Source organism: Pipra filicauda, unplaced genomic scaffold (assembly GCF_003945595.2).
Source record: "Pipra filicauda isolate LSUMZ 115617 unplaced genomic scaffold, ASM394559v2 scaffold251_size2273266_pilon, whole genome shotgun sequence".
In the NCBI taxonomy this organism is placed as follows: Eukaryota; Metazoa; Chordata; class Aves; order Passeriformes; family Pipridae; genus Pipra; species Pipra filicauda.
The window spans coordinates 1,198,011-1,222,405 of NW_024104367.1; the positions used below are offsets into that span (position 1 = coordinate 1,198,011).

The 24,395-nt window shown below is 45.4% G+C and overlaps 2 protein-coding genes across 5 annotated transcripts in view; one reads left to right on the forward strand and one right to left on the reverse strand.

Annotated features, from left to right (window-relative positions):
* The window catches only part of SLC45A4 (solute carrier family 45 member 4), an 88,126-nt gene extending 75,114 nt beyond the window's left edge, over window positions 1-13,012 (forward strand). For all 4 annotated transcript variants that reach the window (XM_027713036.2, XM_027713040.2, XM_027713037.2 and 1 more), the window contains 6 exons: window positions 729-917; window positions 3,269-3,448; window positions 3,560-4,635; window positions 4,737-4,836; window positions 5,841-6,052; window positions 6,869-13,012. In XM_027713036.2, the coding sequence (XP_027568837.1) occupies window positions 729-917; window positions 3,269-3,448; window positions 3,560-4,635; window positions 4,737-4,836; window positions 5,841-6,052; window positions 6,869-7,231 (2,120 nt within the window). In that variant the 3' untranslated portion in view covers window positions 7,232-13,012. The remainder of the gene's footprint in view (window positions 1-728; window positions 918-3,268; window positions 3,449-3,559; window positions 4,636-4,736; window positions 4,837-5,840; window positions 6,053-6,868) is intronic.
* Window positions 13,013-15,649: 2,637 nt separating this feature from the next.
* The window catches only part of DENND3 (DENN domain containing 3), a 31,864-nt gene continuing 23,118 nt past the window's right edge, over window positions 15,650-24,395 (reverse strand). The window contains exons 17-23 of the mRNA XM_027713035.2: window positions 23,949-24,056; window positions 22,990-23,129; window positions 21,688-21,848; window positions 20,601-20,734; window positions 20,320-20,435; window positions 20,075-20,212; window positions 15,650-17,135 (exon numbers count right to left, since the gene is read on the reverse strand). Coding sequence (XP_027568836.1) covers window positions 16,935-17,135; window positions 20,075-20,212; window positions 20,320-20,435; window positions 20,601-20,734; window positions 21,688-21,848; window positions 22,990-23,129; window positions 23,949-24,056 — 998 coding nt within the window. The 3' untranslated portion in view covers window positions 15,650-16,934. The remainder of the gene's footprint in view (window positions 17,136-20,074; window positions 20,213-20,319; window positions 20,436-20,600; window positions 20,735-21,687; window positions 21,849-22,989; window positions 23,130-23,948; window positions 24,057-24,395) is intronic.

Genomic DNA, 24,395 nt, shown 5'->3' on the forward strand with positions numbered 1-24,395 from the left:
GCAGGGCTCCGAGGGCTCTTTAGTCTCCAGAAATTATGTGTAACAAGTTGTTTTTTCCTAATAAATGCTATGTAATAAATCCAAGTTTTTCCCATCCGATCCTATGAATAGTCACCTCTGTTCTTAAAAAAAACACAACCAAGGATAGTAGAGATAAGCAAACCTTCTCTAGAAGTTGATGAGTAATTGCTAATTGTTTTTTTTATTGTCTGTTGTTCACTTTTATAAAAAAAATCTTTGTGCTTAGGAATTATACATTTCATATGACAGTCAAATTCTCTCCATCGTTCTCAGTCCATTAAATGTTTAATGGCTCTTTATGGGGATGACCTTAGATGAACAGCACCACTATAATGTTCAACTGTCGAATCTTAAAAGTTTTGTTGAGAAGGGGATATGTGTATATGACAAACAGGTAGCTTCCAAGCACCCAAGAATCTTTGTTTTTATACTCCACAAATGGTTAGTGGATACAGTAATTTAAATATTCTGATTGTTACCTTCTTATTGCCCAGGTATTTGAAGGATAAACGATCTGTGCTTTCCTTAGCTGTTTTATTAACCATTGCTAAGAAATCTCAGCTGAGTTTTTAATTTGGGAGAGAATTCACTGTAGTTAAATTACTACTCAATTTACAGTTTTCAAAGGTATGACTAAATTTCCTGTTAAAAGTGAAACCTTTGGTGTGCACCACATAACCCTTCAGTCATTTTTGTCTTTGTTTTAGGTCTTCCTGAACAGTACTACAGCCTCACTTGGTTCCTCAGCCCCATCCTGGGCTTGATCTTCACTCCGCTCATCGGTTCGGCCAGTGACCGCTGCACCCTGAGCTGGGGCCGCCGGCGGCCTTTCATCCTTGCCCTCTGCATTGGTGTCCTCTTTGGAGTTGCACTTTTCCTTAATGGTTCTGTTATAGGTAAATAATAAGGAACCCCCTTGCCTGTATCTCCTAACACACCTGCTTTAAGGTTTTAGTGTAGGAAGTAAAGATAGTGCTCTGCAGTTGGTGTAAGTCATATTTAATGTTAAAATCACGAGAGATCTCCACAACCCTGCACTTGAGCTTTGTCCACCTTGTGTGGTTTTATTCCTACTCACAGGTTGCTGTGCTGAGTGCTGTGCAATCATGGCTGTTACTGGTAGCACAGTGTTATTAATACAACGATTGCCAGAATAATGTTTGCAGTCGCTGAGACGAATTTGGTCAATCCTTGACATGGGAAAATTGTAGCAACCTGTTCACAGGGAAATGTTTCCTGTTGTGATCCATTTTCCCTTTAATGCATATCTGGCAACACATCCTGTTTCCAGCATTATTTCAAAAATTATCTTTTCACTTTTTCTTGTGCTTTTCTTAGACTCAGTATTGAAATAGTCCAGAACACAGTTAATATTTGTTTATCAAAAACCATGTGGGAAAATAATTTTTCCTGAATCCCCATCAAAGCTGGTAAAAATAGTTTCCCTTGAACGTAGTTTACTACGGAATTTAATCTACAATCTCTTTGTAAATTTAGTGCAGGAGAGGTGACAGCAAGTACCTTTGGGGAATTGTTTACATCACGGTTGGACTGATGCAAACGAAAGGAACTTAGCACCTAATAACATCCTCTTGGCTCTCTTTTTTTGGGTTAGGTGCAGCTCTATTGTGAAAAAGTTAAAGTAATTGAGGGAAATGAGTGGAACATTATCTTGGCTCAGCTTGTTAAAGCCAGACTGGGATGCCATATGATGGGTTTCAATTTTCTGCAAAGTGCAGTGAACAAACTATTCAGATAAATGGCATTTAGCTTATGCTTTTTTAATTTACCCAAGCAATAAATATTATTTATTTGAATTGCTATCATATGGCATCAATTGTACTTTGTTGTGGTGTCTCAAAGGCTTATTCCTCCCCCTCCAGATGTTTGCAGGGTGTTAGATGTAGCCCTCTTACACGATTTTAAGTGATAAGAAGCTCCCAGTTCCATACAGGAGTTTCGGGTTTAGGTGCCATCGATACCTGCAAGCAAACCTCATGCTCAGTTTATAGTCTTATTTTCATGACTTTTAATAAATTAGCAAAAAATATTGTGCTGATCTTTTATTTTTCTTGTTCACTTTCCTACCCTTAGTCTGCAGTTACTTACAATCCTAATTGCAATTTGGGGAAACAGGAGATGCTTCAAAACCGCAGGGGTCACTGTATTGGACCCTCTTCCTTAGTGTGGCTTTTGGCAGTAGGAGTCATAGGGAGGGGAACAAGGAGCACAGAGGTTTGCTAATCCCAATAATGATACAACCATGTCCCAGGGGACAACTGAACCCTTGCTCTCTCCTGCACTGTTCAGATTTCCAGCAGATCTAAAGCGCTGACACCATTGGTGTTTTCTGCTGTAGGGTTTAGCTGAGCCTGGAACACTTATAACCTTCTTCAGCCTTCAAAGCACTTGGTATAAATGAGGATTGAATATGCAGGAATCAGCACTTGAGATTTAAATGATTCTTGGTGGCTTAGCCAGTTCATCTCCTTCCACAGTTATTTTCATCAGTTACACTAATGGTTTTATCAGAGCCTCGCACACGTAACTTCTAAATCTCTCTGATTCAAGTAATTTCATGCTTTTGTCACTGATTCATCTCATGACAAATTATCCAGCTCTACACTAATGCTGCCTTTCTACTTTGCAGACAAAAAGCATTTCATCCCGTGCTGTCAACAGAAGCTGACTGATGCCTTTTGCAATGCAAAATACCTTCATGTTGCTTCATCCTTAAAAGTTTTGCTTACAAAAAGGCATCTAGAAAGTGGGAATGTTTAAGAAAAGCAAAGAGGGAGGCGAAGGGGTTAAATTTCAGTTTATCCTGGGGTACTGTGACCCTTGCATGTAAAGCACCATGTCAGGAATGCTGTCAGCAGTGCAATTACCTGTGGTTGTAACTAACAGGTGATATATCTAATTTTTGGTGTTCCCCTCTCCCACCATGTCTTTTATAAAAACAACCTTCAGCAGCTGAAGGGAAATACATGGGAGGAATATGAAATAATTTAAGAGATACTGCAGAAATAACATTCTGAAAAATAAATATCAGTCTTAGGAACATAAGAACATACTTTGTCCCAGACCTTCCATGACGCCAAAGAGCTGAAATTGCCATTGTGCTCCTTTGTAAAGGAATGTTTGCAGCAAGCCTGTTGACCACCTCTCTCTTAAGGAGTTAAGCTTGCTCTTAGGAGTTTTCCCTTTTTGAATGACATGCCCAGATTCCTCTTCCGTTTTCCCTCAGGTCTGGCTATTGGTGACGTCCCGGACAAGCAGCCCATCGGAATAGTCCTCACGGTGCTCGGTGTGGTGGTGTTGGATTTCTGCGCTGATGCCACTGAAGGGCCGATTCGGGCCTACCTGTTGGATGTGGTGGACAGTGAAGAGCAAGACATGGCCCTTAACATCCATGCCTTTTCAGCTGGTATGGACTTAGCTGAGATGTTTTTGGCAGCAGATCAGTCTTCCTGATGACCAAGTTGTGACTGAATTGATTTTTCCTGAACTGACTTCTTTTTTTTTCTCTCTTCCACAGGCCTTGGAGGAGCAATTGGTTATATGTTAGGAGGGCTGGACTGGACACAGACCTTCTTGGGTGGTATTTTTAAATCTCAACAGCAAGTCCTTTTCTTCTTCGCAGCTATTATTTTCTCTGTCTCCGTTGCTCTCCACCTTTTCAGCATTGAGGAGGAGCAATATAACCCTCAGCAGGACAGGATCGATGAGGAAGGAGACACGCTGTCCAGTGTCAAATTCAGTGGCAGTCTCCCCCCTCTGAATCGACTGAACGTAATCAGTGAGGAAGAACCATATGGAACTTCCATGTTCCATGATGAGGTTCAGTCAGAGCATGATCTCAATTTGGAGTTCCTGGAGGTGAACATTGTGAGAAGCAAGAGTGACTCGGTTCTGCACATGCCTGATGCCACACTGGAGATCGAATCAGAGCTGCTTTTCCTGCACGACATCGAACCCTCCATTTTTCAGGATGCTTCATATCCAAACACTCCCCACAACACAAGCCAGGAGATCATGAAGTCCAAACTCAACCACCTCTCTGCTTTCCTCAGGGACAGTGAGAAGGAGGAGGAGATGTTGCTCGATAATCGCTTAAACGAAGATAAAGTCCCAAACATCAATGGCTCCCTACCAAAAGAGTTCCTCAACGGGCACGCCAGGATAGGCATGAAGCAATCCAGCACTTCCAACTCCATGAGGAGGCGGCGGCACATGTTCTACCGGCAGCCGTCCTACACCTTCTCCTACTACGGCAAGATCGGCTCCCACCGGTACCGGTTCCGCCGCGCCAACGCCATCGTGCTGATCAAGTCGTCGCGCAGCATGAACGACATCTACGACATGCAGAAACGGCAGCGCCAGCGGTGCCGCCACCGCAACCAGAGCGGCACCACCAACTCCAGCGGGGACACCGAGAGTGAGGAGGGCGAGACCGAGACCACCGTCAGGCTCCTGTGGCTGTCCATGCTCAAGATGCCGAAGGAGCTGCTGAGGCTCTGCGTCTGTCACCTCTTGACTTGGTTTTCCATCATCGCCGAGGCTGTGTTCTACACGGATTTCATGGGACAGGTCATCTTCCAGGGCGATCCGAAGGTAAGGGGACAGTTCCCATGGGCAGACCTGCTTTTGGGGTTCCTCGTTTCTGAGATGTGCTGGGTACAAGAAAGCAACATTTGTGTTTGTGTCTGTTGCAGGCCCCTTCCAACTCGACTGAGCTGCACGCCTACAACGCTGGGGTTCAGATGGGCTGCTGGGGGCTGGTGATTTATGCCGCTACTGCTGCTGTTTGTTCGGGTAGGAGACTGCACAATCTCACAGTGGAATGCACCTCAAACATGTATTTATTAGAATATGTGAATTTTAGCATCATAGAATATCCTTACCTGGAAGGGACTGAGGATCATCGAGTCCAGCTCTTGTCCCTGAAATAGTTTTTGCTTCAGTTTGCATCCACCTCCTTGTTTGGAGTGAAGGATATCATGGAAAAGCATTTCACATGGTCATAAGGGGAAGGGCTTCTTTAAGAATCAATGTGAAAAAGTTCCTCCAAATGTAGAGGTGGAAAAATGAGCAGATGGTGAAGTGGCATAAAGTACAAAATGAAATCAAAGGATCTTGAGTGGCATTTAGCGAGTCATCAGGAAACTGAAATCATGCTTGGTAGAAGATTCAAGCATATGTTAAGAGGGTTTTTGCAAAGATTGTTTTTAAATCAAAATTATAAATATGTATTTCTGAAAGTCATTCTGCAGATAATTTGGACTTGGACTAGACTCTAAAATTGAGAGTTTTTGCCAAACTTAAATTCTGCCTTTTGCAGCACATGTGCACGCACGTCTGCACAGCTCAGTGGGGACGGGCTCTTCCTGAAGCAGGAATTCCTCCTTTTCCCAGTGAGGACTGGGCTGTGCTGCTCAGAGAACCCAAATAGGCACTGAGCATCCACGTCCTAAACAGCACTTCAAGCTGCCATGGCCACATCAACACCCTAAAACTTCAGTGACTAAACTGGGATTTAAGGGGAAATGGCTTCAAACTGAAAGAGAGTAGATTTAGATTAGGTATTAGGAAAAAATCTTTACTGTGAGGGTGGTGAGGCACTGGAACAGGTTGCCCAGAGAAGCTGTGGATGCCCCATCCCTGGAAGTGTTCAAGGACAGGTTGGATGGCCTCTGAGCTCTAGAGGAAGGTATCCCTGCCCGTGGCAGAGGGGTTGGAACTAGATGATCTTTAAGGTGCCTTTCAACCCAAACTATTTTATGATTCTATGATTTCTGTTTCATTCTTTATCTCTGCAGCCTTGTTGCAGAAATATTTGGATAACTATGACCTGAGCATAAAAGTGATCTACATCCTGGGCACGCTGGGTTTTTCCCTTGGCACTGCAGTGATGGCCATGTTCCCCAACGTGTACGTCACCATGATAATGATCAGCACGATGGGAATAGTGTCCATGAGCATCTCCTACTGCCCCTATGCGCTTCTGGGACAATACCATGAGATTAAACAGGTATGTGGAATATTTGAATCAAGGCAGAGCATTCTTGTTTCCCTGAAGAACACAGTGGCAAAATGGATTTACTAAATCCCATTGTTGGAGATACCTGCTTTGCTGGGATGTGTGCCAAAGCTCTAATGGATAGTTAATAGCAGGAGCTGGTACTGAAATCAGATGGTCTTGGCATTGAGTTGGCTCAGGGGGTCATGACTGCACATACCCTGTGCTGAGGTATAAAAGGATTTGGGTGCGTATGGTAGACAAAGAGAGATTAAATTATTATTGGAGTATTTACTATGTACATAGTTGTTACTGCTGTCTTGGATGTGGTGCTTTAGCGTTACTCAGTCTTGGATATTGAGGTGAGTGTGGAAATGCAGCTGTAATTTTGGGGAGACAAAAGGCAAACTGATTCTGCTGGAAACAAGGACAGGTTTACTTCTTTTTTACCACTATTCTGTTTGGATTGCAAATTACAGGAAGATCATTTATTACAACATGTCTCTGCTTTGGGATCGGGAGGGGGATTCCTTTTTATAATCATAAAAATAATTCCCACCAAATGCTTCATGTAAATCTTTTTTTAAAAAAACCTAATCTTGGAGCTCACTTGTGCCACAAGTGACCCAGCAAATACCTGCCTCATGCTGCAAGGTGAGGAGGCTGTTGATGAGTAGATGAGGAGACTGTTTCTCTGGAGTTGTGATGCCACAAGGATGACGTGAAGTCACCCACAGGGCTGAGAAGTTCAAGGAAGGTTCTGGCATTTGAGTGTTTGCTTTCAGCCACTGTTTTACCTCCCCTAACACATTTTTTGTCTTTTCACAGTACATTCACCACAGCCCTGGGAACTCGAAGCGAGGGTTCGGCATAGACTGCGCCATCCTGTCATGCCAAGTTTATATCTCCCAGATCCTCGTGGCCTCCGCGCTCGGCGGCGTGGTGGACGCGGTCGGCACCGTCAGAGTCATCCCCATGGTGGCTTCCGTGGGGTCCTTCCTGGGGTTTTTGACAGCCACCTTCTTGGTGATTTACCCCGAAGTGAACGAAGAGCCAAAGGAAGAGCAGAAAGGACTGGGTCCTCCGGAGGCAGCCGAGGGCGGCGGCGCGGGCGTGGAGAAGCCGACGGTGCTGAAGCTGACGCGCAAAGGAGCCACAGCGGCCGAGCCCGAGGGCGAGTCAGCCGTGTGAGCCCCTCGCTGCTCACCCACATTCCAAGGAGTGCAGGTGCAGGATCAAGAACTTTTGTTGGTTTGGTTTTTTAGGTTTGGTTGTTTGTTGTTTTTTTTTCAGGAAAAAAAAAAACAAATTAGGACCTTCACTACTCGTAACTAAAATCTGCAGAAGAAAAGGCAGTTTCGTGCAAAAGTGTAAATGAAGTTCTGTAGTCCTTCCTCTAGGTTTGAGCGGGTCGCTCGGATGCTGATTGCTTTCTCTACAACTTAGAGACGTCATTTCTGAACACTTTTTTTATTAAGAACACATTTAGATTTCGAGTAAGTTTTATTAATCTGCATGAGACTCACAGTGTATACAATTAGCAGTTAGAAAAAAATTTAAGTTTTCGGCTGTTTTTAAACTAACGAAAAATGGAAGCGATCTCCACCTCTAGTCTCTTGCCATTTTTTGTCTGAACATTTCAGATTTCACTAGTGTAATACCCGAATCAAACGCTCAGACAACAATCTTTTTTTTTTTCAGGAGCATGGTATTACTGGTCTGACAGCTACTTTAATTTTAGACTTCATGTTTTTGTTAGTGCAATTACTACAGAATCCTTTGATTTGCAATTATTTTCAAGAAAAGCAAAAGCAATTACTGCGGTTTCTGAGAAACTGCCATGAATTCTTCTTTAGTCATAACTGTTCACAGCCACTCCCAAATCTGCTGCTCTTCGGGGGAGGGTGACACTGTGTGCTGGATTTCAGCTCTGGACGGAAGGAGCAGCAGCTGGGAGAGGTGACCAGCACTCACAGGTTTTTTTATCACAAGTGCTGCATTTTATGAATGTCGTTGGAATACGCTGTGACAATTTTTAGCTGGGAATTTTATGTGCTGTGGTGAACTCGGGGGGGTTTTCTTGGCATTTAAACCTGATCATCTCTGGATGAAGCTGCCACGGAGAAAGGGCGTCTCCGGTGTCAGCTTCATGGGAGGGGGCATACAGATTCTCTTCCATAGGGAAAGGAAGTCGTGGATTAATTGCACTTTTTATGATCCTTTAACCTCCTGGCTGGGAGCGCCGCAGCCGAGGTGAAGGCACGGGGTCAGTACAACAAGGTGAGCCCAAGGCCTACCTCTGTCACGTTATGGCATAGTCTGGGTTTGTAAAAATCTCTGTCAGAAACAGTTTTTTAGGCCTTAAAATTCCAGTGTTGCTGTTCCAGTCCCTGTGTTAGAGGAATTGTAGGCTGGAGCTCTCCCGAGCTGCCATTCCAGTGTCGTCAACACATCCTCCTGCCCCCTTCCATGGTTCAGGACACAGCTGCAGTGCAAAGACATTCTTCTGGGAAGAGCTTGCAAGAGTTGTGCTAGTCTGATTCAAAATAGGTTTGGATCACTATCCAGCAGCCACTTAAAGCAACTTTCAAAACCAAACTTAGTTTGTCCTTTGTCAGAAGAGTTTGTGATGCTCTGGACTCGTTTTGGGATGGGCCCCCGGGCTGCCCTCAATCCATGTGCTGGACAGACACAGAGCGGTGTGACATTCCTGCTGCCTCAAACTCCTCCTGCTCCAAGACTTTCAAATGCCTGTGTCAATCATGCTGCAATCCAGGCAAAGAAGCTCTATTTCAAAATGAGAAGCTGTTTTTAATACATTACTTGAATTGTCCATGTGTTTGAGAAATGGATGGTTGGGTGTATTTGAGGGCTGGCGTCCCTGTCGAATTCCTGGTGGCATCCATGGATTTCTCAGCTGAAGGCTTCCAGTCAGCACCAATGGCCTCTGCTGTCGAGGGTGACATCACGAAGTTCTGAAGTACATGTGATCACACAGGATGTAGGGGCTGGTTTTTTTAACAAGTATCTTGAGAAACTCTTTTTTTTTTCCCTTGGGGTGAATATTTTTTTATTCAGAACACGTACTGTGAACTGTGTTCAGCCAGGGGAGTGATACTACTGAAGGGTGTGAGACCTTACTGAAGAAATCAGTCGTGAGAAATCCTTGAACTGAACTTCTGCCATGAATTTTATCATCTCAGTTACATTTAATATATTCTGGTGATGTTCACTGTTGCAGAGACGAGTGTTGTGTTCCACCCTAGAACTGGCATTCGTGTAAGTTACACACTTTAAAGTGGCTTTAATGTCTTAGTTTTGAAGCTCCCTGAAGATTCTGCTTTCTGTTAAATGACCTCTGTCAAGTACTCCTCATTTTAATCTCTCCTGCTGGAAAGGGTCTTCAGCAGTTTAAAAACCTGCATCTTCTGACCCTTTTCCCATGAGTTCCATTGATCAGCCTGGATCAAATCCTGGTTACTCCACATTGCACCTTCTAAGCCGAGCTCTATTTTGCTGCACCATCCCACTGACCAAGGACCTGCAGAGAGGGAGGAGAGGTCAAAACTCCCTCTGACTTCACACCCACCAGAGGGACCATGACACCATTTTGGGGGTGAGCTCACCCACGTTTATTGAGCTTTCTCAGCCAGGGAAGGGCGAGGAGGGAGGAAGGACCTTTCAAATGATGTTTCCAACCCAGAGGTTTCAAGCAAAGGCAGGACAGGGCCAGTTTTGTCCTGGGTAGTGCTTGGGACAGCCTCATTTCTAAGAACTGGATGTCAAAATCCATCTCTGGAGTTGTTTGTGGGGCTCATAAGGCAGGAGTACGCGGCTGCCGTAGCAGGAAGCTGATTTCACTCCCCAGTAACACTGAAGGAAATAATTATTCATTGTAAACACACTGAAATATTTGTAGTGTTGCCAGAAGAATTAACTTGGGCAGCCCCAGCCAAAGCATCTCCTCCTGTCCCTAGGCCAGTCTGGGAAACCCCCACGCCACCTTTACCTGCTGAGGGCTTTTCCTTGGATTTGAGTTTTCTTTCTCACCCCAGCACTTCTCAGGGTAGAGTGGGCAACAATTTATTTCTTCATCTGTCCCTCACCTTATCTTTTGATACAGAAATGATTATTTTTTTTGCCACAATTTAAAGTAAAGTAATACAATTTTAAGTGTTTATTGCAGAAGTTGTGGGAAGAGAGATTTGAAGTGGCTTTTTCGTTGTTGTTCCTTGTGACAACAAGCACCACTTTTTGTTTGTGGATATCACTGTCTACTCAAAGTCATCCCCTTGGACCTTCACTGCAGTAGGACTGAGGTTTGGTGGTTTAATTCTGTGTTGCTTGATACTATAAACAATTTGAACCTGTTCTGCTGCAGTGACACCTCAGACACGAGGCATCGTTTGTGCTCAGAGTCTCCAGGGCTGGAGATGTTTGATGTGAGAGCAGAGAAGCTTTAACTTCCACCCCTTGGAAAGGCAGAGTGTGGGTTTGGCCCTGGTGGGTCATTCCAAGAGTCCAGTCAGATCTGTGCTGTTCGTAGATGGCAATTTCAGACTCCAGAAGCAATAATTTCTTAGGAATGTTTCTCTTCCTGCTGGTTTGATGACTTTATAGAGATTTATTGCCTAAATAGCCTTTTAATAACAGGAATCTGGTGTTTTGCTGGCGCTGGCTGTGAGCAGTTATGGGAAGACTGGGGTTGATCATCACCAGGAGGGAGGAAGCCAGTAAAGCCAACAGAGGTCCTTCTCCCCTTTCCCTTGGAGCCTCTTTCCAGGCTCTGAAATACTGGGCTGGAAAGGAGGCGGCTGCAAATTCACCCTCCTGGTTTTCCTGCCAATGGATGGTGGCACACAGACCCTGGGATGGAGCAGGATGTGTGGGGTTTGCCACAGAGGCAAGGACTGAGTCTTTCTTATCTCCCTCCCATCTAATCTGAATCCCCCAGCACTTGGAATGACAGTGGCAACAATGGTGCTTCTTGCCAGGTACCTCATTAAAACCTGGTTCCATCCTTAGGAACAGGTTCCCTGGGTGAGCTTGGATTCCTCCAGCATCCACCACAAAAGGCAGGATTTTCCTGGCTGGCAGGTCTCACAGCCCTGCAGGCTGAGTCACATTTAGGGGTAAAGGTGGAGAAAGTCAGTTTGTTCTTGGGAAAGCTGCACCCACATCTGGGCAGGAGGGAAGTGCAGGGAGGGCAGGTGCCTTCCTGGAGTCCCTGAACCATAGTCCAGTCACTGAGATCTGGGGTTTTAGAAGTGTGTGTGTGTGTGTCTGTTCCTGTGTGTCTGTACATTTGCAGACACACTGCTCAGTCAAAATACCTTTGGGGGTTGTGTGCTCACTGTCACCACTCCACAATGTCTTCAACTGAGTTCTTCCAGGTTTCCCCTCATCCCAGTCCGATGCTCAGCTATAAATATGTATCCTATTTAAATGAACAAGTAAACTCCTGCATGATATTCCAAGCACATGTAGCAGCTTCGGCATCTGAAGTATCTGTTGTGAGAGAGAAGTTGGTTTTCTTTGCAGCTGTTTTGTCCTCGTTTCCTTTGAATAGGCCAAATAAATGTAACGGACACCAAATGTTGCACAGAAATGTTGTTGATGACTGTGTGGAAGAAATACCAAATTTTATTTTTCTTTGCAGAAACTTTATGGTTCCAGAGAGTCCTTTAGCTGTTTTCCTTCCTTAAACGACAAAGCTGAACGTTTGTAAAGCGCGTCAAAAAAGAAAAAAAAAGGTCATTTGGAAAAAAAGGGGAGCTACCCAAAGTTTTCTGTCTTGTCATGTTGCATCTAAAGGAGCTGCAGAAGGTCAAATACCAACTGGGGTTTGATTCTGAGGCTCAGCAGTTCAGAAATTGCCTTAGAAAACAACAAGGCTCAATTCCTTCTCCTAACACAGCGCTCACTCCCACCGATCTGCTCATTAAGATGTTCCAGGTTTTCCTGGAAATCACCTCCTGGAAAACTTGATTTGGTTTGGTTCCTCATCCCGAGCAGCACTGTGGCTTCACCTGAAACCCAATGTCACCCTCCCTGCCCCAGGGAGGGCGAGGGGTGCCCAGGAGGGGCAAATACGACCCCCCCTAAAAGGAAGCATCTGCTATAATTAAAGGGCTTTTGATGCCCTTGTGACCTGCAAAAATTTTAGGGAAAACCCAGGACACAGTTCAATTTGACATGCTCTGGCACATTCATTCTTTAACTTGGAAGCTGGGGGAGAAGCTCTGGGCGTGTTTAGCCAAACTCTGGATCTTCTCAGTCCTTGGCAAGAGCCGAATTGTAATAAATAACCCCAAAATCCAGACCTTTCTCTCAACAAATTGGCAGTTCCCCACGTGAATTTGGTTTTCCTGATGTAACATGAACACTAAGCCCTTTCGGTAGCCAAATGACCAGCTTATTTTAAATGCCTCATATTACTAGAAAGCTGCATATAGGCATCTCATAGCGGGGAAAAATAAAATTAAAAAAAAAAAATTAAAAAAAAAAAAGAGAATATTTAGTTCCTTTGTGAACTGGCCATATGACAACTACTTTTTTATCAACTTATTAAGTTGGGGCACTATAATAGCTCTTGCTGAGTTTAGCAATGTTTATAAGCATGTGTTAAACACATAATGTTGTTTTATGAGGAAAAAGGGATAAAGAAAAGTGATGTCACAGATGAATGTTTGAGTGCGTAGACGGCATAATGTATGTATGATTTTTATTTCTACACTGTTGAGCTTATTTTCTGTTTTAAGGTTAAAACAAAAAAAAAAAAAGATTTGTTGCATGAGAACTGTTTTATTGTGTTCTGCACTTTCTGTTCTTTTTTGTATAATCTTGATTTTTTTTTTCATTTACGCATAGAAAAGGAAAACAAATCAATTTAGAGATATTCTACTCCACGAGACATTGTGTTCCGATCCGTTGTTCCGAAGTTCGATCTTAATAAACATTTCAGTAAGAGTTGGTGGCTCGTGTCCCTGTGGTGTTTGTAGGGAAGGGGAGGAGGAGGACACCCGGTCCCTGAGCTGTCCAAAACAACACTCACCTGCACCCCAAAGCTTCACTGATATTTCCAAAAACGCTCCTGCCAAACAAACATTGCCTGGCAAAAAAAATCAAGTGTCACAGTTCACAAATACTTGGTGAATTGGGGTCCCTCGGCACAGGACGGCCTGGGAGCGTTTCGGAGGAAAGAAGCGTCACCTGCAAGTCCATGATTCCATAGCCCTAAGCAGCTTCCAGAGAATTCAGTTCCCATCCAAACTGATCAACCTCTTGAGCCATTGGGAGTGACAAGAAGGGAAAGCCGGAGGGACCCCTGGATGAGATCACAAGTTGACAGGGTTAAACTTGCAGTGAAGAGCTCAGTTGTCCCTTTTGATTCGTACTTTCTGTGACAGATTTGATCTGTGACTTCTCCTGAAGGAAATTCCTCACAATCAGTATCGGCAGCTCCAAGAATTCAGTGCCAAGTCAATGCCTACCCAGAGTTTGGTTTATTTTTGACTTAACATGGCTCAGCCAGCATCTTGTCACTGGACTGAGGTTATCATGGCTGGGCTTCGCGAACGAAGATTTGGGAAGGCTCTATCCACATTTGCTACAGGCACGCTGGTGGCTTATGAGGCCAATACGTGACAGACATATCCGATTGCAAAAGGCACAGCAGAAAGACTCCTTAGATGGTGTATTCTGCAATATACGGTTCTTTCTGCGTTGCCTTTTTTCCTCGAGGTTGATCCTGCGAGTGTTCTCAAAGGAGACAGCTGCGTTATAGATGGTGTGTCTCCAGGCCTCCCGATTGGAGGCCAGAGTAGACCAGTTGTGGTGATCAATATGGCCGAGGCTGAGATGTTGTTTCAGGGAGTCCTTAAGGAAGAACTGAAAACATGAAGTAAATCCAGCTTTCAGCCGATTTATTAACTTGCTTTTTCACCAGCACCGAGGGAAGAGCACGGGAAGGAGCCTCTCCAGATTCCTACAGGACACCCAGACCAGGCTGCTGTTGAGTGGATAGAGCTGATTTACTTTGTAGTACCTACTACAGGGCTACTAGGAAGTGAGCAAGTGAGGAGGGCAAGAGCCTCCCCTGCTGGCCCCACTTCTCCCAGCAAACCCTGGGCTCCTCCTCATCTTGGGGAAACTCCACCTGGAGAGCCGAAAGCCCCGGCTTGGCTCAGGGGATGTGACCCATCCCTGGCCCTCGGAGAGGGACACCGATCCCTGTCCGGAGCACCGGGTCCCTCCTGGGGCTGGGAGCGGCTGCTGGGGCTGGGCTGGCCGGGGAGGGGGTGAGGACAGAGGGGCTGGGCCACTCCCTGAGCTGTTCGTTACAAAACAGCTCACGGGGCCTTGGAGCGGCTGGGAACGGCCCGGGACGGAGCTGCTCCAGCGCGGCCCCCACTTCCCAGTCTGGACCGAGGGGAGGGGCAGCAGGACAGTGGCCCAAATCCTGGGGGCAAGGGTGGCATGTGCTCCTCCAGCTTCCAGCCCTGAGCAGGCAGCGTTTCCTTCCTTTCCAGGGGGCTGCACCAAGTGGGATTTGTGCAGCACCATCCCCGTCCTGACACCTGAGTCGGAGAGGAAAACTCCCCATGGAGAGGGGAGCCAGATCCCCGGGAATGCTGCAGGTGACAGTGGCACATTAAATGGATGCAGACGGGTAAGAAGTCCTCGGCAGGGGGCGAGAATGGGCTTTTGCTCCGAAAGGATTACAGGGACAGGCAGGATTCAACCGGCACCGAAGGAAAAAGGGGCCTGGTCCCACGAACAGACCCCCAGCAGCCCGGGGGCGCGGGCTGGGAAGCAGAGGAAGGGGCTGTTTCCTCCCTCCCTGCATGGCCCTGGCGGGGAGATCACAGCCAGCACACGACAGCCTGAACTTCCAAGCAGCTCCATCGCCACAGCCGGATTATTTCTGGAAGCAAACACTGCCATCCCTTGGTTTGAGCGTAGAATTACAGAACAGTTCAAGGCGCAAGGGACCCATCAAGTCCCAACTCCCTCACAGCACTACCAAAAACTGAACCACGTGACGAAGAGCGTCGTGGGCTCCCTTCAGGTTCCCCCAGTTCAGGAGACCAGGAAAAAAAATCAACAGCAAAAAGGAGCTGAACAAACGTTAGCCTTGAGGCTTCCAAGAAATGGGCAGCGGCACAGTGGCACAAGGCTGATCAACCCACGAACCAGCTGAGAAGGCGAAACCAGGTTTAAAAATTCTATCAGGAATAAAAACCAATGAAGGCAGCGACAGGCAGGCGGCAGGTTGATGCTCCTGGTTCATTTCTGCAGCCAGGGAAAGTTCATTAACAGCCCCCATGTGTCTGTGCAGAGAAATCTCTGAACTCAGTAAATAATTCCTGTCACCCCCAACAGCCAGAGAGCACCAGGGGAGGAAAGAAGGAACCTGGAAGTCACAGATGTGGGGCTCAAAGGGGACATTTTACAGCAGAAGCTGTTTCAGAAAGGGGAATATGCAGAGAATAAAACAAGGCAATTATTCTTCACAGCACACAGAGGATGAAAGTCAGTGCTAAAATCATCACTCTTGTGTATGGAGTTACACAGGAAAAAGAACAAAGTACAAAGAGAGGCCAGAGTATCAATATAGTGTTTAATATTCTTACATTGATAAAAAAACCCTAAAAAAGTAGAATTTCAGGTTACCATCATATGATAAAAACTTTTATCAGCAGAAATATTACATGGAGTACATTTCCAGTCATTTACCCTTCTATTAGCCCTACAGTGGTTTATTTGTATTAACAAAAGTAGCAGCCCATTTTTGTCCTTCTATTTACAGTATTTTAAACACTGTTTTCCACTGTACTCAGCACTGATACAGGTAAAACTACTCTGCACGTATTTATTGTTTTACTTGTATTTGTCATCCGTGGAAAAACCACTGTGCATCAGGCAGGGATCAGGGAACACTGCTCTGGAGACTCCCCCAGGATGCAGCCCAGTGGTGCTCACTCCAGGGGTGGAGGAGGAGTTTGAGGACCCTGCAGAATTCAAAAATGAAGCAGGTTCTACCCAAAATAACGGCAGTTCCTCCAGTTGCAGAAAGAGGGACTGAAGGGAGGAGGGGCAGGGGTTGGTTTGCACAGGGAGTGAGAGGTGCTTCCAAAAGCAAATATATACAGGAATTAAATAAATTAGTGCTCCAGATAAAAATATTCAGTTTCACAAACTTTTAGAAACACCAAGTGCTGTGCATTGCTTTTAAAGGAAAAACAAGTTTAAGAAGTAAAACAGTCATTGCAAATATCCCAGTATCTTGTTTCAGCTGCAGGAGCTTTCAGTGCTGTGGGGGAGAGCCCGTCAGTGTCTGCATTTTAAACAAAACAGCCCCATAAATCCCACCAAGGGTAGGGATGCTCTGCCCAGCCACAGCTCTGAGCTCAGCACTGACAGCAATTCCATGAGTACAACAAGTGCACTTGGTTTCTGCCTTTCAGTGCCCATTTCCAGCTATTCCAGGCTGTGAAGCCAGCATCAAATCCCATTTTTAGGCAACCCTGCACTGCCCAGAGAGAGCTCCCATGGAATTGCTGAGCTGGTTCCAGCATTCCCAACACGACCTGCACCAGGCAGTCTGGCCTGGAACCCTGACCCTCCACACCACCTCGTGTCCAGTCTGAAGCCAGTGACCCCCCTGCTCATACTTCCATTCCTTTATCAAACATGCAGGAGCAGAACCAGGTGTGAGGGGAGATTTGGTTCGATTTCCATTTTCCACAACAATGTAGGGACTGAAATAACTCAATAAATACAACACAATAACACTGACAGGTGGTTGAAAGAGATGCCAAATGCTGGAGTAAACACAGCCCGAGGTCTTCACCTTTTCCCAGCACAGGCAGACACACTTGGAACAGCTTGTCTATCCAGCCTTCCAAATGGCAATCTTGCCTTCCTCCTTCCCGGAGCCGCTGAGGACGTACCTGTCCTCGGCCGAGCACAGCGCCCTCACCGCGGCCGCGTGGCCGACCAGCTCCTTCTCCACGCTCCTCCTCTCGGCACTGACCACGTAGATCTTCCCTTTGCTCTTGCCTTGCAGCTTCCCACTGCTGCCAACCCACAGCTGGGGGAACAGAACAAACCCACAGTCACTTCCACTGCTTTGCACTGCAGTCCAGGACACGGGTGAGGAGATTTACGTGTGGTTGGTACAGTGAGGGTTTTACCTACTCCTCTGCAGTAACTAAAACTGCCCAGAGACAGGAACAGCTGTCATGTGAGCAGAGGTCATGGAATGCCAGAATGGTTTGGCTTGGAAGGGTCCTTAAAGGTCATGGAATTCCAACCCCCTTGCCATGGGCAAGGGCACCTTCCACTAGACCAGGTTGCTCCAAGCCCCATCCAGCCCAGCCTTGGACACTCCCAGAGATGGGGCAGCCACAGCTTCTCTGGGCAACCTGTGCCAGGGCCTCACCACCCTCACAGGAAAGATGGAAAAGTCAAGACTCCTTAGGCTGGAGGGCATCTAAGGAGGGATCTCATCAAGGTTTACAAAATCACAGAAGGGCAGATAAGCAGAATATAGAAGCACTGCTCAACACGTCCCAGAATGAGGGAAGTCAGGGACGTGTGGGAACCAGTAAGAGTTCAGTTTCACTGAGAAGCAATTACTTCTCTGTACAGGGCTGGCAGTGAAATTCAGGAACCTGCTGCTCCACGAAACTGGGGCACCAGCAAGTTGAAAATTAAATCAGAGCCACAGAGATTGGGTCCAAAAGCAGAGTGAAAGAGAGAGGCTCAGGTGCACACTTCAGTAGTAGCCTTAAAGATGAAAAATGGCTTGCTTTTAATTAAAACACTTTAATTAAAGCCTGTGACTGACAGCCCTACCAGTGGTGTTGTCAGCCTTTACCAGGTTGCAAGTTCACAGTCAGTGACTGCACTGCTGTGGAGGAGGCAGGGCACAGAGGGGTGTGAGTGTGGCACAGGGTCTAGTTGGAGGCCTGTCACCAGTGCTGTCCCCAAGGGTCAATACTGGGCCCAGTACTGCTTAACTTGTTCATCAATGACTTGGATGAAGGGGAAGATACCTCCTCAGCCAGTTTGCTGATGACACAAGGCTGGGAGGAGTGGTTGAAACTCCAGAGGGCTGTGCAGCCCTTCAACACCTCGACAGGCAGGAGGGATGGGCGGAGAAGAACTGTCTGAAATTCAACAAAGGCAAATGCAGGGTCTTGCACCTGGGGGAGAATAACCCCATGTACCAGGACAAGCTGGGGGCCCACCTGCTGGAAAGCAGCTCTGTGAGGAAGGACCTGGGGGTCCTGGTGGACAAAAAGGTGTCCCCGAGCCAGCAACGTGTTCTTGTGGCCAAGGCCGATGGTATCTGGGGTGCATTGGGAAAAGCATTGCCAGCAGGACAAGGGAGATGATCCCCCCCTCCACTCAGCCCTGGTGAGGCCACACCTGAAGTACTGTGTCCAATTCTGGGCTCCTCAGTACAGGAGATACATGGAGCTCCTGGAGCAGAGCCAGTGGAGGGCAACTAAATACAATTAAAGGACTGGAGCATCTCTCTCACAAGGAAAGGCTGAGGGAGCTGGGGCTGTTCAGCCTCAAGAAGAGACAGTGAGAGGGAACCTCACCCATGTCTGTCAGGGTTTGCAGGGAGGGGGCAGAGGATGGACCAGGCTCTGCTCAGGGGTGCCCAGCAATGGGACAAGAGGGAATGGGCAGGAACTGATGCCCAGGAAGTTCCACTTGACTATGAGGAAGAACTTCTTTCCTGTGCAGTGACTGAGCACTGGAACAGGTTGCCCAGAGAGGGTGTGGAGTCTCCCTCACTGGGGATATTCCAGAACCATCTGGACACAATCCTGTGCCTTGTGCTCTGGGATGACCTTGCCTGAGCAGGGGGGTTGGATCAGATGACCCACTGTGGTCCCTTCCAACCCTTCTGTGATTCCGTGGAATATGGGTACTCCACCTACTCCACCAACTCCCCCTTTGGACAAACAGGGTTGCCAAACTGTTGGCAGGTGGAAAGATGGCACAGTGAACACAGTTTCAGGAGATGGAACATACAGGGATATTTTCCAGTCCTTACTTTTGTATCAATGAGCTGGACTACAACGTTAGTTAAAGTGAAGCTGAATGAGGAGTAAGTGTAAGGGAAAAGGAACAAAGTTCTTCAGTAGAACAAAAAAGAGAGCTTAATGGCTTGGGGGTTTCAAACAATCCTCTCATTCCCTTAAAGCAAAGGTTAAAGATATCAATCTCTGCTTTGGGAAACAGTATCTTAAAAGGATTTTCCATTTTAGTTCACAAATCTAACCAAGGGCTGAATACAGAGAAAGCTTCCCTATTTCATTAGGCATGTCATGAAAAAAGTCATTTTTGAGGAAGGAAGGAGGGTAAATCTAAGAAAAAGATTCTGAAGGTTGCTTTCCCAGTAGATAAATAAATACATTAGCTATTTATTTGAATATTAACCCTGCACCTGCCCATGTGGTAGCACAACTACAATCATTTGCACAGCTACTGGTACCATACAGAGAGCAGATACACAGAGGCCCACAGTGACATGGACACCAGATGCCAAGGTAGGAAGCTGTTGGCTCCTTTGGTCTCTTGAATTAGGAATGTGGTAACTAACCAAGGAAAAGGTCATGTACAAAAACAGGCCAATTAATTGGCATTTATTGTTTGTCTGTTAACCTTTTTTCAAGGCTTAGTCTGAGGAGCCCTGAGATGAAATATCAAAGGATGTAAACTTTCAGCTTCTACAGTTCCCTGAAATGTCAATGACTAATAAATGCCACCATGCATTTAATTACTGATGAGGCTTCTGGCTTGACATACGTTTTGGGGTACATCTGTAACAGCCAGTTGTGTTGGACAAGGCATTAACTCCTCTGATTTCAAAGAGTAATGAACACTCCAAACCTGTACATACACACACCCCCAGTGTGGAAGCAATTACAGCCCACAAGAGCTGCAAACAAACAAAACTCCAATCAAGAAATCCACAACAGGTAAAAAAAAGCCCAAATTTCTTCTCACCTGATTTTTAACTCTTATCATACAAGTGATCTCAGAGCAATCTTGAAGATGGATCTTCTCAGGGGTACTTGAAAGGTCTTTGGTGTTCCAAATGTACAGGTCACTGCTCCCTGAGTAAAATGCCCACATTTCATCTCTCTAAAGCACAGAAAGATATGTTTGACATGAGCAGTGCTGACAGGAAATATGTGGCAGTAACTAGGGCTTGTAAAGCTACATGGCCACGATTCCTGTAAGGGTAATACCTCAGGAAAGAGCTGGAAGCCAAGAAAACAGGCACACACATCCTCCAGGTGATGCTCGATTTTCATCTGCAGCTGAAACTCATGAGTCGACATCACAAGAATGCAACTCCTGGTACCTTCAACATTAAAGATAAAGAGTTAGTAACAGAGGTGCCTGTTTCTTTCATTTCCACAAAACATGGAGATAAAAGGTAAAATAAAATGGATGCACCTAACAATTGTCTTATTTCTTTATCTGAAGATGATTATTTTTTTTTTAATTATTTGAGGAATGGACTTACAGCACCACAGTTGGTCATTCTGCAGCTTGATAGAGGTGAGGTTTTGGCAGGGCAGCTGAAAGACACGGTTCACTTTCAGAGTGCTGACGTTCCAGGCAATCACTGTTCCATCTAAACTGCTGGAGTAAGCTTCACTGTTGGCATGGATTAAAAAACAATAATAGTACAGTGTGCATTCATGTTTAGAAAAGAGTGCAGACATAGAAGAGACATACTTGCAAAATAAACAATTTTACAGTAAGACAAATTAATGTTCCCTTTTAATTCTTCTTAAGATTATCCTTCACAAACTCTGAGTCACTGGAAACACTGCAAGCTAACTCAGAGCTCGTGTTACATCCTGCATGAGGAGCTGATTACAACAAAACATTCCCTGTAATTCTTCTGAACGTTGTTGCCTGATGGGATTTTTTTTCTCTTAAGACAAAAACATCTCAAAACTGTTTTTCTTTGCTACTGCACCTCAGAAAACAAATTATAGCATCCCTTTTCTTTTTACCTTTATCATTTGTTGCCTTAGGATGACAAAACCTGTTTCAGGAGGTTCCAAGAACACCTAAACAAATCCTTCCTGAAACCCAGTTACACCTGCTGCACCATGGGCTGGCTGACCACTGTGCCTGACCTTGGAGTTGCTGTTCCCATGGGAAGACAGCAGGGTAAGGCCTCCAGCCAACACTTTTCCTCAGTGCTGCCAAAATATCAAAATCACTTTGCCTGAACAGAATAGTAAATGTATTATTTCTCTTACAAACAGGCAAGAAAAATCCAGAAGCCTGCTGTAAACATCTGGGCGATGATGGGCTCAAAGCAAAAGTGAAGTGGCCTTCAAACTGCATCTGTATTGATTCATCACTGGATGCTGCCAATTCCTGGATGCTCTCATCCTCATCCAAAAGAGCATTCCTTTATCCCCTTTGTTCCAAATTAAACAATGCTCCTTATTTAAAAAGGAAATTCCTAGTTGACCATGGACAGTATGGGAGATACAAAAATGGGCTAAATGAAGGCTTATGTTAGCAGAATAAGCCTCCCTGTTTGAAACGATAAATTCTTTCCATATCTAGGAAAATCGAATTAGATGTACCTGGGTGTTCCATTCCTGCTCTCCACAATGATGTCTGTAACATCAGAGCGATGATCATTCAGTTGTTTATTACAGGACATACTGTGGGTGTTGATTATATAAATAATGGAGTCCTGAGAACCAATCCACACTTGGCTCTGTTCCACCATGACCATACAAGTCTGGGGAGAAAAGGCAGGGTTAAACAAAGTCTGGAAGAAAAAAAAATCATTCTTTAATATAACATGGCAAAAGGCTGTGTTCAGATGTTACAGTTTTCTGGTGATCACAGCAAGAGATCAAGACCTGGCTCTCCAGTATTCTGTCCTTTGCTCTCCTCTATAAATAATGTGAGAGGTCAGATCTCTTTGCCAAGTCTGTCCTTCAGAAAATAGGATTAATAATTTCTCTTGGGAACTGACTCAAAGGTGTGTTTCCTGGCCCAAACCAAGTTACAAAGGGCATTAGGGGAACCACAGCTTCTGAGCTGGACTGGAAGTCAAGCTACCTGCCTGATATAACCCTATTTCCTACTTTAGTTAGTAGTGTCTAAGAAAATACTGTCTCCTCTACTGTCTCTGGAATGTCCTTCCCTCAATCACAAGCTCTTCATTTATCTCCCTCCAGAGTCCCATCAGTTGCAATTTTTTTTTCTTCTTTAGGACAGTTCAGTATCCAACTCTTCTGGAATTCCATCCTTCCTCTTCACCATCAGCTTTACCTCTCCCTTTTTGACTCTCCTTCAAACTCATCCACAGGGATGTATTTCATCTTTCACACAAGTGATATGTCCAATCCCTTTTCCTGTGTGCTCTCTCTGCTGTTTTTCACTCAGGCTGCACTCCTGGTTCAGTTCTCCCTTTCATCAAGAGTTATTCTTTCAGGTGGTCTTTCAGAAGCAACTCTTTCACTAGCTGGCTGAGTCACCTTCTTTTACCTCTCTATCTCTTTCAGTAACATCTACTTGTTTTCCTTACACCTTTCCCTAATTTGCAGTTCTTCTGCACGTTTTTGTCTATTAGGATTCCTCTTCTCATTTTCTCTTCACATTGATTCTTTTATTCTTTCTCCTGAGCTGTTTCAAACCTGCCCTCCTGGCCCAAGAACCCATTGGGCCCTCCCAGATCCAGTCCATCACTTCTCACCAGTTTATTTGTTTTACTACGAATCCACTTCCTCTCTTTTCTCCTTTCCTCAAAAGTCTCCATCTTTCCAAGTTAAATGAAGCCCAGACAACAACTTTTAAGGAACAACGTGGTTCAGGGCCACAGCAACAAACCCACCAGGCCAAAGCAGGAGCTGTGGTACCTGTGCCAGCCTTACCAGTTTAGAGCGGCCCATTCTGAAGCAGTGCTGCTGGATAGACCAGGTGGAGGCATCAAAGACCACCACCCTCCCCTCATTTAAAGCACACCAGAGTTTTGGGTGAGCGTTGCCGAGTCTTTCTGAAGGGTCAAGGTGCCCTAGAAATGAAGCAGAGAAGATGAGAGAGGTAGAAGAAAAAGCACTTCTGGAGACCTGCAGGAAAACCATTATGAGGCAGAAGCACATCTGTGTTCTGGGACTTGCATCACCAGTTATTGACTGACACAGCTGGCACAGTGAATTTGTGCGAGTTCTCATCTGTTTTTTGAGTTCAGCCAATGATTTAATCTTACACTCCAAAGTTATTCAGAGCAGGGATAATCCCTTTCTTTGATGACTAAGTGCTGAGCTAACTGGGATTGCAGGAAGGCTATTTTAAGCCCTGTGAAACTCAACTAATAAATCAACTCTGTGTCTGCTCCATTAGAGCTTCTCTTGGAAGCCTCATACTATGAAGAGAGAAAAATCACCACTGAATCCAACACTCCCCACACTATTCCTTGCACTGTGGTTCAACCAAACATGTGGTTCAAACTCCTACATGACCCCACTGAAAAATAAAAACATAGTAGTGAACACTGATCAAGGGTGGAGCATCCTCCACCCACCCACCCACCCGCTCAATTAAGTGAGGCAGAAGTCTTAATGAGCACATTAACACAGAATTGAAGTCTATGATATGGCACATATGACACAGAAAGACAAATTAAGGCTGTGAAAACTATGCCTTGGAGTGCCTTAATATGCAATATTGCTGTTCTTTTTTAATGACTTTTCTGGTTTAGTATTCAACACACAACCAAAGCACATCAGAATGGGAACCATCAGGCAGGCACAATCCCAGGTGTTGTGAGATAATGTGCTTTTTGGGCTAATTAGAGCTGGGCCAACCTAAGGAGAGCAATACATCACCTTACCTGGAGTATAAAGCAACACATCTATTGCCTGTGGAAATGTCTCTCCAGCTGAGGGGTTGATCTTGTGCTTTAATGTCTCTGAAGTTGTTTTGGGGACCATCATAGGCACTAAAACAGATTTTCAGAAGGCCATGAAATGCACACTTATGCCTGAAATAGATCTGTGGTTCTTATTTTGCACTATTTATTCCCATTTCTCACTTTTCTCTCCCTCTAGCCTTAGCTGACTAGTAGAGCCCAAACACCATTTGTATGAATTCTGGTAGCAGAGGGATCCACCACCCAGGGAGACTAAAAAAGCAAGACAAAAACACAGCAGCCAACATGGAGACAGAAGGTTCCAATGCACAGAAGCAAAAAAAAAACCAAACCAAAAGCAAACCAAAACAACCCCACACACACCTTAATAAACCCTAAACTTTCTATTAACACTATTTAATAAACTAC